The following is a 16,736-nucleotide window of genomic DNA, read 5'->3' as shown; positions in this document are numbered from 1 at the left end:
TTAATTGATGCATGCTTATAGTATGTGTAAAAACACAATATACATACAGTTTACTATTATGAATATGTGTTAATGCATGCTATTTATTTATTTCAGCACCACCAAAAGCTGAGCTGGACAGTAAACTTGTGGGTGAAACAATCACCATTAGAGCAGGATCAGACCTTGTTCTTGATGCAGCTGTTGGTGGAAAACCAGAGCCTAAAGTATTTTGGGCCAAGGGTGACAAGGAGCTGGATCTTGGAGAGAAATACTCACTGACATACACAAGTACAAGAGCGATGGCAATTATTAAGTCATGTGACAGAAATGATACAGGAAGATACATCCTTACTGTGAAGAATGCAAGTGGAATCAAAACAGCTGCTGTCAGCGTAAAAGTACTTGGTAAGAACATAATACATCACAATGTTTCAGTCAAAATACCATTTATTGGCTGTATATTTAATGAGAAAATATTTTATATTTAAGATACACCTGGACCACCTGATGGAACAATAACAATCAGCAGGGTCACAGAGGAGAAATGTACAGTTTCCTGGAAGATTCCTCTCGAGGATGGAGGAGATCATGTCACCCATTATATTGTTGAAAGACGTGAGACCAGCAGACTTAACTGGGTCATCATGGAAAATGAATGCAAGACTCTGTCTTGTGTCAGCACAAAACTGATCAAGAACAATGAGTACATTTTCCGAGTCAGAGGTGTAAATAAGTACGGTCCCGGTGTGCCCCTAGAGTCTGAACCAGTTATTGCAAGAAATGCATACAGTATGTTTAATTACAATTATTATGTATTAATGTTTCCAATAATAATTAAGGTTTACTTACAGGACCCAGGATAAAATGTTAACATTAGTTTGTAATTTCCATCTATAGCTGTTCCAACACCTCCTGGAGCACCAGAGGTTACTGCTGTCGGAAAAGAACATGTCATTATTGAGTGGCTAAAGCCAGAGAGTGATGGTGGAAGTGAAATCAAAAACTACCTTGTGGATAAACGTGAGAAGAGCAGTGTCAGATGGACAAGAGTGAACAAAACCTACACCATTTATGATACACGCCTCAAGATCACTGGTCTCCTTGAGGGTAGCGATTATCAATTCCGAGTTGCAGCCGTCAATGCCGCTGGCACCAGCATTCCAAGTGATGCATCTCAGTATGCTCACTGTAGAGACCCAACATGTGAGTAATACCAACCTACTTACCCACCCCATACCTGAACATCCCCCACCCCCCGCCCCAATAAAAAACTGTATACATAGAAAAATGTATGCATAAAAAAACAGTAACATGCCTAACCTGTCCTCTTATTTTACAGATACCCCAGCTCCACCATCAGTTCCCCGTATTACAGACACCACAAAGCACAGTATTAGTATGACATGGACACGGCCGATGTATGATGGCGGATCTGATGTCACAGGCTATATTGTTGAGATTCTGGAAGAGAAAACAGAGCAATGGTATAGAGCCACCCAGAAGCTCTTGAGCAGTACTGAGTACACAGTAACTGGTCTGGCAAGTAACAAAAAGTACAGCTTCAGAGTGGCTGCAGTCAATGCTATGGGTACTGGAGAATTCAGTGAAGGCAGTATGGAGGCTGCACCTTCAGAAAGAGTTGGTAAGTTGTTGTTTTTTAAGTTAATAATGGTCAACTGTGGCATGCACAGACCTCACATTCCAGGGGTTGTCTCTCGTCCTAAAGACCTATTTTTTAAATGTGGAATTACTGCATGAAATTTGTTATTGCTATCTTCTCAGAAATTCCTGATATTGAACTACCTGATGAACTGAAGAAGACTGTTTGCATCAGAGCTGGCAACACTTTACGTCTTAATGTAACTACAACTGGAAGACCAGCACCAGTTGTTACCTGGAGAAAGCCTGGAATTGACCTACAGTCCCGTGGATTCATAGATACTACAGACAAGACTACAACTTTAATAGTGGAGAAGGTACATCGTTATGATGCTGGAAAGTACACAATAGAGGCAGAGAATCCATCTGGCAAGAAAATAGTTACCATTCTTGTCAAGATTTATGGTAAGTAAATTTATGCAATCAATAATGGTGCAATCCTGTGCAAAACAATACTGTGCATTCCATTAAATTAAATAAACTGTTTGTAACCAATGCTTAAAATGGTTAAAACATTGTCTTGTAGATACTCCTGGACCATGTGCTGCAGTAAAGGTTAAAGATTACACAAAAGAGTCTGTTGTAATCACATGGGATGTGCCTTCTATCGATGGAGGTGCTCACATCAACAACTACATAATTGAAAAGCGTGAAGCTTCAATGAAATCTTACAAAACCGTGACAACAGAATGCAAGAAGACATTATACAGAATCACTGGGCTGGAAGAAGGAACACAATACTTCTTTAGAGTATTGCCGGAGAACATATATGGTATTGGCGAACCTTGTGAAATTACAGATGCAGTACTAGTTTGTGAAGTTCCATCTATTCCTCAAGATCTTTATGTTATTGATACCACAAAGTCTACTGTCATACTTGGATGGGAAAAACCACTTCACGATGGTGGCAGCAGACTTTCTGGCTATGTCATCGAAGCCTGCAAAACTGGAAGTGATCGCTGGATGAATGTTGCTAATGTGAAATCATCTGTGCTGCAGCACACAATTGACTCACTGAATGAAAATGAGCAATATCTCTTCAGAATCAGAGCTGAAAATAGCAGAGGTGTCAGTGAGCCTAGAGATCTCATGACACCTGTAACAATACAAGAACAGAGAGGTAAGATATTATTAAAAACTGCTGAATGCAATTAAGAAAACAGTCCAAAATGATGGTAGAAATTTTAATTTTTGTTATTTCTATTCTCATTACAGTTATGCCGAAGATTGACTTGACTGGCATCCCACAAAAGATTGTCAATGTGCCAGCTGGTAAGCCAATTGTGCTTAACATTCCCTTTAAAGGTAGACCTGTACCAGTCTGTTCGTGGTTCTTTGGTGGAGTCAAGATGAAGGACAAGCTTGATCGCATCAAGATTGAGACAACTGCTAAATTTACCAAACTGACAGTTCGTGAAACCACACTTGATGATACTGGTGACTATACTCTTGAAGTGAAAAATGTCACTGGAACAGCAACTGAGGTCATCAAAGTTATCATTCTTGGTGAGAAACATTTTACTTTTCTTTAGATATTTTACAGGTCTACAGCTATTTTAAGTGTTTTTTTATTATTTGTTTTTGTTTTTTAAATTAACCAAATATATTTTGTTCCTAGATAAACCTGGAGTACCTGTCGGGCCTATGAAAATCGATGAGGTTGATGCCACATCTGTTACCTGCAGCTGGGAACCACCACAGAAAGATGGAGGTGCAAATGTCAGTGGCTATGTTGTTGAACAGCGTGATGCCCATCGACCTGGATGGATGCCAGTGTCTGAATCTGTTACAAGACCCATGTTCAAGTTTACAAGACTTGTGGAGGGAACTGAATATGTATTCCGTGTGGCTGCAACAAATCGTTTTGGTATTGGCGGGTTCTTGCAATCTGAAGTTGTTGAGTGCAAGAGTGTCAAAAGTATGTTTTTGTTTCTACTTCAGATGTTTTCTCTTTATCTTTATGTTATTTAAAAATGAAAGTATTAAAATTGTCTCATATCCCTTTTTTCTAGCTGTACCTGGAGCACCAAGCACTCCTGAAATACTTGATGTGTCTCATGATGGTATGACCATTACTTGGACAGCACCTGAAGATAATGGTGGTTCTACTATTGCTGGCTACATTATTGAGCGCAAAGAGGCTGGATCCGACAGATGGCTGGGCATCAATAAGAATCCAGTGACCATGACAAGATACAGAGCAACAGGACTTATTGAGGGTCTTGAATATGAGTATAGAGTGACAGCGATCAACTCTAGAGGCACCGGAAAACCAAGTGCAAACTCTAAACCAGCTATTGCAATGGATCCTATCGGTATGTACAAAGTAACAACACAAGCTTGTAAATATGTAAGTAAATTAGGTGTCAATAGACCAAACACGAATAATGTGTTCAACTTTACTCTTAAACAGAGCCTCCTGGTATTCCATTGAACCCACGAGTCACGGATACCACAAGAACATCAGTTTCACTTGCCTGGTCTCGTCCAGAGGAAGAAGGAGGTGCTGCTATAACTGGCTATCTAATTGAGATGCAGAAGGTTGACCAGGTTGAATGGACAAAATGCAACACAACACCTACAAAGATTTGTGAATATACTTTGACACACATGCCCCAGGGAGCTGAATACAAGTTCCGTGTGTTGGCATGTAATGCTGGTGGAGCTGGTGAACCAGCTGAGATTCCAGGAGTGGTTAAAGTTACAGAAATGCTTGGTAAGATGGAATACCTAAAAATGTGTTATTATAAACATATATACACATACAAACTGCATTATTCTGTCATATATGTATATGTCAGTGCATATTTGTTATGTAAGATATATTTTCTTTTCAGTATATCCTGATTATGAGCTGGATAAAATCTACCTGGAAGGCTATGTTGTCAGACAAGGAGGTGTCATTAGACTATCTGTGCCTATCAAGGGCAAACCCTTCCCAACATGCAAGTGGACAAAGGAAGGTCGTGACATTTCTCACAGAGCTATGATTGCAACCAGTGAAGAACGTACAGAGCTTGTGATCAAGGAGGCCCACAGAGATGACACTGGCACCTATGACCTTGTGTTGGAAAACAAATGTGGAAAGAAGGCTGTCTATATTAAGGTTAAAGTTATTGGACGCCCAGATCCACCTGAAGGCCCTCTTGAATTTGATGATATTCAGGCACGTTCAGTCAGAGTGAGCTGGAGACCGCCCTCAGATGATGGTGGGTCTGACATCTTTGGTTACATTGTGGAGAGGCGAGAGGTGCCTAAAGCAGCTTGGTACACTGTGGACTCACGTGTGATTGATACATCACTTGTGGTCAAGGGACTGAAGGAAAATGTTGAATATCACTTCAAGGTTACAGCAGAGAATCAGTTTGGTATAAGCAAATCCCTCAAATCTGATGAATCTGTTACACCAAAGACTCCTCTTTGTAAGCATTTTTTAATTTATGCTTAATGCTCTTAAAAACACTTTTAAATTATTGAAAATCACAATAATTCTTATTTTGTTTTATTTGTTTTGCATAAAGGTCCACCAGAACCTCCTAGTTTCCCTCCAGAAATCATGGATGTTACAAAGACCACAATTGGCCTGTCCTGGTCAAGACCTAAGGATGATGGTGGATCTCGTGTCACTGGATACTATGTTGAGAGAAGAGAAATTTCCACTGAGAAGTGGGTGCGTCATAACAAGACACATATCACAACAACAATGTATACTCTCACTGGTCTCATCCCTGATGCAGAGTACCAGTTCCGTGTGATTGCTCAAAATGATATTGGTCAAAGTGAGCCTGGACCTGTATCAGAATCTGTTGTGTGCAAAGATCCATTTGGTACGTAATCCTACCCCTCTCCCTTCCAAAGAATTTAATAATTGCCCTAAATAAAACAAAAGTATTTTTACATGCTTAATCTATTCTTTGTGTTCAACAGATAAACCAGGCCAACCCGGTGAGATTGACATAATTTCTATAGCTAAAGACTGCATAACCATTCACTGGTTGCGTCCTGATTCCGATGGTGGAAAAGAAATCCTTGGGTACTGGATTGAATACAGGCAAGCAGGGGAAAGTGCCTGGAAGAAATGCAATAAAGAGCGTTCAAAGGACAGACAGTTTACCATGGGTGGATTAATGGAAGCAACAGAGTATGAGTTCAGAGTGTTTGCTGAAAATGAAACTGGAATGAGTAGACCAAGAAGAACAGCAATGGGCATTAAAACCAAACTGAGTGGTAAGCTAATGAAATGTTATTTAGATTTTCTTTTTCTGAAATAGACATTCACAAAGTATACAATGTGACTAACATGTTCAATTGGTCCTATAGTTGGAGAGGCTCCATGCCTGAAAGAGGAAATTAAAGATACTACCACTAAACTAGGAGAATCTGGAACTTTGACATGCCAAATTATTGGAAGACCTCTTCCTGAAATTAAGTGGTATAGATATGGAAAGGAGTTGATCCAGAGCCGAAAATACAAGATGAGTTCTGATGGCCGAAACCATTCAATAACAGTATCGACAGATGAACAAGAAGATGAGGGTGTGTACACATGCAGAGCCATCAATGAGGCAGGTGAAATTGAGACCAGTGGCAAGCTCCTATTGCAGGCTGCACCGCAATTCCATCCTGGATTCCCATTGAAGGAGAAATACTATGCTGGTTGTGGAACAAGCCTACGTCTCCATGTTGTCTACATCGGTCGCCCTATTCCACAAATCATGTGGTTCTATGGGAAGAAGCCTCTCAATCCATCTGAGAATGTAATAATTGAAAACACAGAAAGTTACACTCACTTAGTTATCAGAAATGTCCAGCGTAAGACAAATGCTGGAAGATATAAGGTGCAAATGAGCAACAAATTTGGCACAGTGGACACAGTCCTCCGTGTTGAAATCCAAGGTAAACTGAGGTTCAAGATAAACACTGAAATGCCAAAAGACTTGTTTGCACGAAAATATGTTTGCAAATGTCCAAAAAATTATTTGTCTTTTCAGATAAACCTCTCATGCCTGAAGGACCAATTGTTGTTGATGCCCTCTTGAAAAGTTCTGTGATCATTAGCTGGAAACCACCTAAGGATGATGGTGGATCAATGATCACAAATTACATTGTAGAGAAACGTGAAGCAAAAGAGGGTGAACAATGGCACCTTGTTTCATCAGCTATCCCAGGAACGACATGTCGTGTTCCAAACCTCATTGAGAGTGCTGGATACTACTTCAGAGTGTCTGCACAGAATCAGTATGGCATTAGTGAACCTCTTGAGATACCATCTGTTGTTATTATCAAGAGTCCATTCGGTAAGTTTCATGAATTGGTGGTCTTTAAATAGTAGTTTATATTTATGTTTAAATAAATAAAACCATATATTAGCATGAAACACAAAACAATAGATTGTAAAACCTGTTAAATGTATTTCTCTTCATTTTTTTTAAAACAGAGAAACCTGGAGTACCACAACAGCCATTTGTTTCTTCTGTAACAAAGGATTCATGTGTTGTTTCTTGGAAAGCACCAACAAGTGATGGAGGAGCCAAAATTAAGAACTATTACCTTGAAAAAAGAGAGAAAAAACAGAACAAATGGATTACAGTTACTTCAGAAGAAATCCATGAGACATATTACACTGTTAAAGGCCTTCTTGAAGGTTTCGAATATGAATTCCGTGTCAAATGTGAAAATATTGGTGGAGAGAGTGACTGGAGTGAGATATCAGAACCAGTCATTCCAAAATCAGATACAGCTCTCCGTGCCCCATCCTTCAAGGAAGAATTGAGGGACATGTGTGTCAAATACAGGGCAAATGCCACACTTGTCACAAAGGTTGTTGGACATCCCAAGCCAGTGGTTAAATGGTACAAGAATGGCAAAGAAATTTTCCCTGATGGAGAGAAAATAAAGGTCCAAGAATTCAAGGGAGGTTACTTCCAACTTGTTATCAGCAATGCTGATGAGAATGATGCAGCTGTTTACCAAATTAGAGCTACTAACCAGCTTGGATCAATCTCCACAAGTATGAACCTAGAGGTTGAGGGTAAGTATTTCAGTTTTTTTAACATGTTATTCAACCTGAGTACTTTTCTAAAAAACAATATCTTTATACTTTTATCATTCTGCAGGACGGCTTAAAATGTAATATTCCATATTAAGTTTTGTCTTTGTCATTTTTATTTTCTAGTTCCTGCCAAAATTCACTTGCCATTACATCTCCAAGGCATGGGAGCTGTTCATGCCATTCGTGGTGAAGTGGTTACAATCAAGATTCCAATTAGTGGAAAACCTGATCCTGTAGTCACATGGCAAAAGGGACAAGAGATGATTAATAATACAGCTTATCATCAAGTCATTCTCACAAGATCATTCACCTCTCTGGTGTTCCAAAAGGGAGTACAAAGGAAGGATTCCGGCTACTACATAATTTGTGCCAAAAATCGATTTGGTGTGGATAAGCAGACAGTTGAACTTGATGTTGCTGATGTCCCTGATCCACCAAAGGATGTTAAAGTCAGTGATATTAGCAGAGATACACTCACCCTCGTTTGGAGTCCTGGAAATGATGGTGGAAGTGAAATTATCAATTACATTATAGAAAAGTGTCCTACCACTGGAGATAGATGGATTCGTGTTGCTCAGACTCCTGAGCCCCAATACACCGTGATGAGTCTCTTTGGCAAAACAAAATACCAGTTCCGTGTGATTGCAGAAAACCGATTTGGCGTGAGTGATCCATCTGCACCAACAGACCCTGTGACTACAAAAGAAGACAAGTTAGCAATTCGAAACTATGATGAAGAAGTGGATGAAACAAGAGAGGTTACAAAGGAGGAGGCACCACATTCAAAAGTCAAGCTTCTCCCATCTCTCTACACAATCTCTGAGGAACTTGCACGCAATGGACAGTTTGGCATTGTCCATCGCTGTATTGAAATTAGCTCCAAGAAGACATTCTTGGCTAAATTTATCAAAGTTAAAGATGCAGATCGAGAGCTGGTTGCAAGAGAAATTGAGACACTCAATATTGCAAGACATAAAAACATTCTGTATCTTCATGAATCCTTTGATAGCCTGGAAGAATATGTCCTGATCTATGAATTCATGTCTGGTATGGACATCTTTGAGCGTCTTGGTACAAACTTTGACCTCACAGAGCAAGAAATTGTTCGGTATATGAGACAAGTTTGTGGAGCCCTGAAGTTCCTGCATAGTCGCAACTATTGCCATTTTGATATCAGACCTGATAATATAGTTTATTCCACAAGGAAAAGCAATACAATCAAGATCATTGAAATGGGTCAAGCTAGGTTGCTTACACCTGGAGAAAACATCAGGATTCAGTTCACTGCTCCTGAGTACTATGCACCTGAAATCCACAACAGTGATTTTGTAACCACTGCCACTGACATGTGGTCTGTTGGTGTTCTTGCATATGTCCTCCTTAGTGGACTAAATCCATTTGCAGCTGAATCACACCAGAAAATGGTTGAGCACATTTCAAATGCAGAGTATTTGTTTGATGGTGAAGCCTTTAAAGAGACCAGCCTTGAGGGTATGGACTTTGTTGACAGACTGCTGACTAAAGATCACAAGCTACGTATGACTGCCTCTGAAGCTTTGGAGCACCCTTGGCTCAAGATGAAATTGGAACATATTAGTTCAAAGGTCATCAAGACTTTGAGACACAGAAGATACTACCAATCCCTAGTGAAAAAGGAATGGAGCACTGTTGTTTCAGCAGCACGTGTTGCCTATGGTGGTGGCTACAGAAACCAGAGAAATGTTTCCATTGGTAGAGTGAAAGTTGGACATCCTGAACAAGGTTTGAGAGCGGGTCCTGTCATGCATGGATCTGCTGAAGAGGGAGGACATGTCAGGTTTGCGTGCTGCATTGAAAACTACGACAGAAACACTGAAGTGACCTGGTACTTTGGGTCCCGCAAACTGATTGCAAGCCATAAATATGAAATCAGTTATGCTAATGGTGTTGCTAGCATCTATGTTAAAGACATTGAAGAATGTGATGATGGATTATATAGATGTAAAGTTGTCAGTGAAGACAGGGAGGACAATGCCTATGCTGAGTTGTTTGTTGAGACAGTTCGTTCCTACCGTGAATATTATCTGGGACGCTCACTCAAGAAACCAAGGCGTAGAGTTGACAAAACCAAAATTTTGCAGAGGCCACCAGAGTTTACTTTGCCATTATACAACCGTGCAGCATACATTGGTGAAGATGTGCGCTTTGGTGTAACCATAACAGTTCATCCAGAACCAAGTGTTACGTGGTTAAAGGCCGGGCACAGAATCAAACCAGATCCTAGAAAATACACATTCACAAGTGACAAGGGTCTTTATCAACTCATGATACACAATGTTGACATCAGTGATGATGCTGAATACACTGTTGTAGCAAACAACAAGTTTGGTGAGGATAGTTGCAAGGCACGTCTCACTGTAACACCACACTTAGTTGCTGAGGACACTATGAGACCAATGTTCAAACGTCTCTTAGCCAATATTGAGTGTGTTGAGGGGCAAAGTGTTCGCTTTGACTTGAGAGTATCAGGAATACCAGCACCAACTCTGAAATGGGAGAAAAATGGCAAACCTCTTGAGTTCAGACCACAAGTTGAAGTCGTTCAAGAGGACGTAGACTATCATGTTCTTCATATCAGAGAAACCCTTATAGAGGATTCAGGCACATACAGAGTCACTGCAACAAACACAGCTGGATCAGCAAGTTGTCAAGCTACTCTCAAAGTTGAACGCCTAACATACACAAGGAGGGAGTTCAAGAGTGAGGAAGAGAGGCAGAAATATGTTAGGAACCAAATAGAAAAGACACTGAAAATGGCACAACAGTTCTCAACAGCAGAGGTTATTACACTTAATCCTGTAGCACAGGAGGCTTTGAAGGAAGCTGCTGAATTATATAAACCTGCAGTGAGCACCAAGAATGTGCAAGGTGAGTTTGACATCTCTGATAAAGAGGATCAAGAAATAAAGAAAATAAAAGAGGAAGATAAGAAGATACGTATGCCTTATGAAATCCCTGAAGCTCGTGCACATGATCCAACTGTCCTTGGTGAAGATAACTTGATCAAACACTTTGTGCCGTTATCTGACATGAAATGGTACAAGAAACTGCGTGACCAATATGAAATTCCTGAGAGAATGGATAGAATTGTTCAGAAGAGACAGAGGCGTATTCGTCTTTCCAGATGGGAGCAATTTTACGTCATGCCACTACCTAGAATAACTGATCAGTACAGGCCAAAGTGGCGCATTCCAAAACTTACACAAGACGATTTAGAGACTGTTCGACCAGCAAGGCGGTCACCATCCCCAGAATCTGAGGCATCATTCAGACTGAGAAGACGCTCACTAGGAGATCTTTCAGATGAGGAGCTCCTTGAGGGTGAGGACTATCTGACAATGAAAAGATCAGAAAAAGAAAGGCAAGAGCTTGAGGAAGAACTAGAGCTTGGCTTCTCTGCCTCCCCACCCAGTGGAAGCCCTGTACGCTTTGAGCTGTCTGCACTGCGTCGTGCCTCAGCTAAATCTGTTCACAAAGCTGAAATTAGACATGTAGAAGAGACCAAACATGTAACAACAACTGAGCAAGCTCGAGGCTCTCCTCCTCCCATTTCACATTTCTTGAGAAGGAGAAGATCATTGTCTCCAACATACATTGAACTGATGCGTCCTGTCTCTGAACTCATTAGACAACCCCGTGCACGCATCTCAACAGAGGCTGAAGTTGAAATCATAGAAAGAAGATCACCCACCCCTGAAAGAACACGTCCCCGATCACCAAGTCCTACATCCACTGAGAGAAGATCTTCCAGATCCTCCTCTAGATTTGAAAGGTCTGCAAGATTTGACATCATGTCTAGATATGAAGCGAGAAAAGCAGCTCTAAAATCTGAGCGCAAGTACCAGGTTGTGACTCAGCAACCCTTCAGTCTTGACCATGCTCCACGTATCACAGTAAGAATGCGTTCTCACCGTGTACCATGTGGTCAAAACACTAAATTCACTTTGAATGTTCAATCAAAGCCAGATGCTGATATCCAGTGGTTCCATAATGGACAACAAATACAAGAGAGCAACAAATACCAGTTCACAAATATGAGTGGAGTTTTGTCTCTTCAAATTAATGAATGCCAGGCAGAGGACAGTGGCACATATCGTGTTGTCTGCACAAATGCAAAGGGTGAGGCATCAGATTATGGAACTCTTGATGTTTCAGGTGGAGAATTTACTACATATTCTTCAAGACGTCGAGACGAAGAGGCTCCAACACCATTTGTACCTGACATAACAAAAACAGATTATTATCATTCAACAACAATCAGAGCATCCTCTGCCTCAAGAACTCATTTAGAGATCCAAGAAACCAAAACAAAACTAACCGAGCGACGTGAAGTTTCTGCCTTTGAAAAGTATGAATCTCAGAAGCTTGCATCATCTCCAATTAGATATGCATCTACTGAATACCTATCATCAGCTTCATATTCATCCTCTGAAATACATGCAACATCTGAAAAACATGTGTCATCTGAATCTAAGATAAAAGAATCAGAAAAAATATCTGCTGAAGTATCAGTAAAGAAAGTTAAAGCTACTCTTTCAGCAAGAATACTCACAAAACCACAGTCTCTGACTGTATCTGAGGGTGACTCAGCACGATTTGTCTGTGATATTGATGGAGAGCCAGCACCAAGTGTCACGTGGATGCATGAGGGAAGAATTATTGTCTCTTCACACCGCATTCATGTGTCTACAACACAATATAAGTCTACATTTGAAATTTCATCAGTTGAGTTTTCTGATGAAGGCAGCTATACTGTAGTTGTAGAAAATTCAGAAGGAAAGCAGGAGGCAAGGTTTACATTGACTATTCACAAACCACTACTTAAAGAGGAAGTTACACCTACACAAGTGACTACACAACCTGCAGTGACATCTCCAGTGCCATCAGTTAAATCTCCAGAGCCATCAGTTGCATCTCCAGTGCCATCAGTAAAGTCTCCTGAGCCCTCTGCTAAATCCCCAGTGCCATCAGTAAAGTCTCCAGAGCCCTCTGTGAAATCCCCCGTGCCATCAGTAAAGTCTCCAGAACCTTTAGCGAAATCCCCTGTACCATCAGTTAAATCTCCGGAGCCTTCAATAAAATCTCCTGTGCCCTCAGTAAAGTCTCCAGAACCGCAAATTAAATCACCAGAACCCACTGGTGTTAAATCTCCTGAACCTCGAATTAAATCTCCAGAGGGTATAAAATCCCCCTTCAGAGTGAAGTCACCAGAGCCAGTCGGCTCTCTTCAGAGGGTAAAGTCTCCACCTCCCATGAAGTCTCCTGAACCAACCACCCCTCAAAGAATAAAGTCTCCAACAGCTCTAAAATCCCCTGAGCCAATAACTTCACCTCCCAGGGTAAAATCTCCACCTCCTGTTAAGTCTCCTGAGCCAGTTGCCTCCCCTCTGAGAGTTAAATCCCCTACAGGACTTAAGTCTCCTGAACCTCAAAGAGCTAAATCCCCACCAACAGTCAAATCTCCTGAGCCAATCATGTCACCTAAAAGAGTAAAATCTCCCCTTACAGTGAAATCCCCAACTCCGTCAAAGGAAGTGCCACCAAAGATCATTCAGCAACTCAAAGCTGAAGCTCATGAAGACAAAATTAAGATGATATTTGTTGCTGAGAGCTCTATAAAAGAAGTTGTGTGGTACAAGGACAGCAGAAAACTCAGTCAAAGTAGTCACTACCAGATTCAAACATCTGCAGATGGAACTGGCTGTCTCTATATATCTGATGTTTCTGAGAGTGACCAAGGGGAATACACATGTGAAATCATAAGTGAAGGAGGAGCAGTGTCAAGAACATCATTCTCGTTGCTTGGTCAAGTGTTTCAAGCAATCTACACAAAAGTAACTTCATTTGTGGCTTCACATAAGATTGTTCAAGGTAAATTTCCTTTCCTATAAATTATATTAAATTCTTATCCATTTAAAGTCTTGTAGCAACTCATAATGTAATAACTGCACATACTGTAATAAGTATTACATTATTATTGTAATAAAATGTTCATAGTGTATTCATTTTCTCAAAACGTAATAAAATCTTGAGCTCATAATGTAATTTTTTTACATTATGAGAATTAAATACATTATTAATGCATCAAAAACATGTAATATTTTCACTATTGCAATAGCTTTTAAAACATAAAAAATAGTAGTAGTAGAAGTTTAAACATGTAAAAGTTATTTATCTTTCTTTTTTTAAATCACAAAACCCAACTGTTTTAGCAGGGGTATGTTCTGTATTTTTTTAGCCACACACACACACACACTTGCTTGAATATTTAAATGCTACATGTCACAAAACTGGCTTTAGATTTTTAGGGAATACATTTTTTTATGTTACAAGCTGTTACAATAATGAAATATGTTTTGGTGAGTTGATAATGTGATCATTTTCTCATAGTGTAAAAATTTATACATTAAAACATTTTATAACAATAATAATGTAATACATTTCAGATTATGTGAAGTTTTTACATTATTATTATTATTATTATTATTATTATTATTATTATTATTATTATTATTATCATGCTATTATGAGTTGCTACAGTCTTGATGCCCATTATTCTTAATGCAAATGTTTTTTCTTCTTTCCCAGAATCTGTGTCTTCCCAAATACATGGGGGAAGTGAAATGATTCTTAAGAAGGAAAGTGCTGCTGTTAGCGCCATGCATGAAAGTTTTACTTCAAAATCCACCCACATGGAGAGCACAATGCAAGAAGCATCCTTCAGCAGTTCTTCAATGGCTGAGATGAAATTTGAAACTATGTCAATGTCTAGCATGTCCTCTATGACATCAGAGTCAGTATATGCAATGAGCTCAAGCAGTATAATGTCAAGTCATTCACATGTTGAAGAATCCTCAGTTAGAGCAGCCCTCCACAGCGCTCAAGGTAAGGACCAATTAGACTACTAAACAATAGTCAAATTTGTAATAATGTTGTAATATGGATGAATATAATTTCAAATCAATTTATATTTTATAGGCTTAGCTCCAAGAATTGAAGCTCTTCCAGAAGATATCAGCATTGAAACTGGAAAAGTTCTAACAGTGACCTGTGCTTTCTCTGGAGAGCCAGCTCCTCATATTGAATGGTCGCGTGGTGGAAAGAAACTGCCTGGTGAGGAAGAAAGTAGCAGGTTCCATATTGACACCACAGAAGACCTAACCACACTCATCATCACTGGTGTGAAAGAGAGTGATGCTGGAGCATACACACTCAAACTTTCCAATGAGCATGGATCTGACATGGCAACTGTTACCATCAGTATTCGATCAAAGTAAAGCCATAATTTATACCCCCAATCCTTTCTTCATTAAGCGACTTTGTATTTTTAGATGAAATGAAAAAAAATCTTGATAAGTTACCTGGATATCTGTTCCTGTAAATATAAACTATTTTTATATCAAACCTGACATTAATTTATACCAATCTAGACTAAAGTCTAAAGTATTATAAAATGTGCCATATTGGATAATTATGACTTAGGATTTTTGATCCAATTTTCTGTGACATGTACATAATGTATATAGCCGAATTTAACGGTTATGGAAAATGTATGAATTGTTATTTATAACAATATTAACTGAAACAAATGAAACTAAATGTTTATCAGGAGAAAGTTTCACATGGAACGAATACCCTGATAAACCTGAAACTAAACTCTGTGCCTCAACACTAAGTTGAAGTCTTAAGATTGCCTCAACAGGTAGAGAGGCTCCCTGTTGACGTTACACTAAATCTGAGAGACTAAGTTATGCCTGTATGTTTACACATACAGTGATATTATAACCATACTCTTATGCATTGTTACTTGAACGTAAGGCCTTGAGTGCTGTTTGCATTTTACCCTCATGTAAGCAGGACGACTAGGCCTTGTGTTCTGACTGACTATGTCATACCACCATTTTAATGACATGCTCAAGGTGCGAGCGGCCTGCACTTTATGAGCAAAAAATGTTTAATGTGCTCCGTTTCTGGCAAGGGACTGCTTGAATAAACTTTCAAAAGTAACATCTCCTGGCCAATAACAAAAGTATATCTTGTACTTCCTTGCAGAAACAGAGCCTCCTCTTGGAGGATTGCTTTGAAGCATTGCGTGTTTGTGTGTTAGCTTTAGTATTCACCTTGTCAGTTGTTGGGCAAACATCAAGAAAGTGTGCCACAGTAACACCACCTGCTGTGCAACAGGAAAGAAACAGTTTAGTATCTCAATGCCCTGCACTTTGGTTTGATTTTATGTAGAATTGTAGAATTATCTATATATGCAACCTCCTTGAGTTTTATTGATTCAATAAAGCATGTTCTCAGCACTAAATTTTGTGTCCTTGTCTTCAGTATTCAGTGGTTTCAATGTTTTCTTTAATTATGGCACAATGATTTTTTCAATGATTTATTCATTATTTTTAACAAACATTTGTTTTAACATTTTTAACCATTTGTCTTCATTTTATAGGAAAGTGGAGGATAGACAGGAAAGTAGCGTTGAGGCGGAATAGGATTGAGACACATATCAGACTCAGTGAAGTGAATGTGCACAGTCCACTTTGCCACAGTGGCTGTATTTATTTATGACTACAGCTATTATTCTATATTTATTCATTCTTATACATATGTACAACCACACATATATGGTAATCTACATGTATTTATATTATATCTACTTATTAAATACACACATCTTAAATGATACCAAAACAACTTACCAGATGAATTGCAATGTAAGAACAGATTCATTCACCAGGTAATCAGAACCAGTTTTAACTATTTTCCCTGCCAGCGTTTAAAGGGGTGGTTGCATGCGATTTCACTTTTTTAACTTTAGTTAGTGTGTAATGTTGCTGCTTGAGCATAAACAGTATCTGCAAAGTTACAGCGCTGAAAGTTCAATGCAAACGGAGATATTGTCTTTTAAAGTTACGGCAGTTTATTGCCTACAAAAACAGTCGGTTTGGACTACAACAAGCTTCTTCACAGGTTGGTAACATCATAAACCCTTGCTATTAACAGA

At 39.4% G+C, this 16,736-nt stretch overlaps 1 protein-coding gene across 14 annotated transcripts in view; it reads left to right on the top strand.

Annotated features, from left to right (window-relative positions):
• ttn.2 (titin, tandem duplicate 2) overlaps positions 1-16,043 on the top strand; it is a 171,547-nt gene extending 155,504 nt beyond the window's left edge. For all 14 annotated transcript variants that reach the window (XM_067444370.1, XM_067444373.1, XM_067444378.1 and 11 more), the window contains 19 exons: positions 97-387; positions 472-771; positions 880-1,185; positions 1,322-1,624; positions 1,765-2,046; positions 2,168-2,761; positions 2,857-3,147; positions 3,260-3,559; positions 3,654-3,956; positions 4,055-4,357; positions 4,479-5,063; positions 5,163-5,468; positions 5,569-5,868; positions 5,962-6,537; positions 6,633-6,938; positions 7,079-7,672; positions 7,817-13,603; positions 14,321-14,617; positions 14,711-16,043. In XM_067444370.1, the coding sequence (XP_067300471.1) occupies positions 97-387; positions 472-771; positions 880-1,185; positions 1,322-1,624; positions 1,765-2,046; positions 2,168-2,761; positions 2,857-3,147; positions 3,260-3,559; positions 3,654-3,956; positions 4,055-4,357; positions 4,479-5,063; positions 5,163-5,468; positions 5,569-5,868; positions 5,962-6,537; positions 6,633-6,938; positions 7,079-7,672; positions 7,817-13,603; positions 14,321-14,617; positions 14,711-15,009 (12,323 nt within the window). In that variant the 3' untranslated portion in view covers positions 15,010-16,043. The remainder of the gene's footprint in view (positions 1-96; positions 388-471; positions 772-879; positions 1,186-1,321; positions 1,625-1,764; positions 2,047-2,167; positions 2,762-2,856; positions 3,148-3,259; positions 3,560-3,653; positions 3,957-4,054; positions 4,358-4,478; positions 5,064-5,162; positions 5,469-5,568; positions 5,869-5,961; positions 6,538-6,632; positions 6,939-7,078; positions 7,673-7,816; positions 13,604-14,320; positions 14,618-14,710) is intronic.
• Positions 16,044-16,736: the final 693 nt, after the last annotated feature.

This window comes from Pseudorasbora parva, chromosome 5, assembly GCF_024679245.1.
Source record: "Pseudorasbora parva isolate DD20220531a chromosome 5, ASM2467924v1, whole genome shotgun sequence".
Taxonomy (NCBI): Eukaryota; Metazoa; Chordata; class Actinopteri; order Cypriniformes; family Gobionidae; genus Pseudorasbora; species Pseudorasbora parva.
This window is presented reverse-complemented; position numbering and strand designations above follow the sequence as displayed.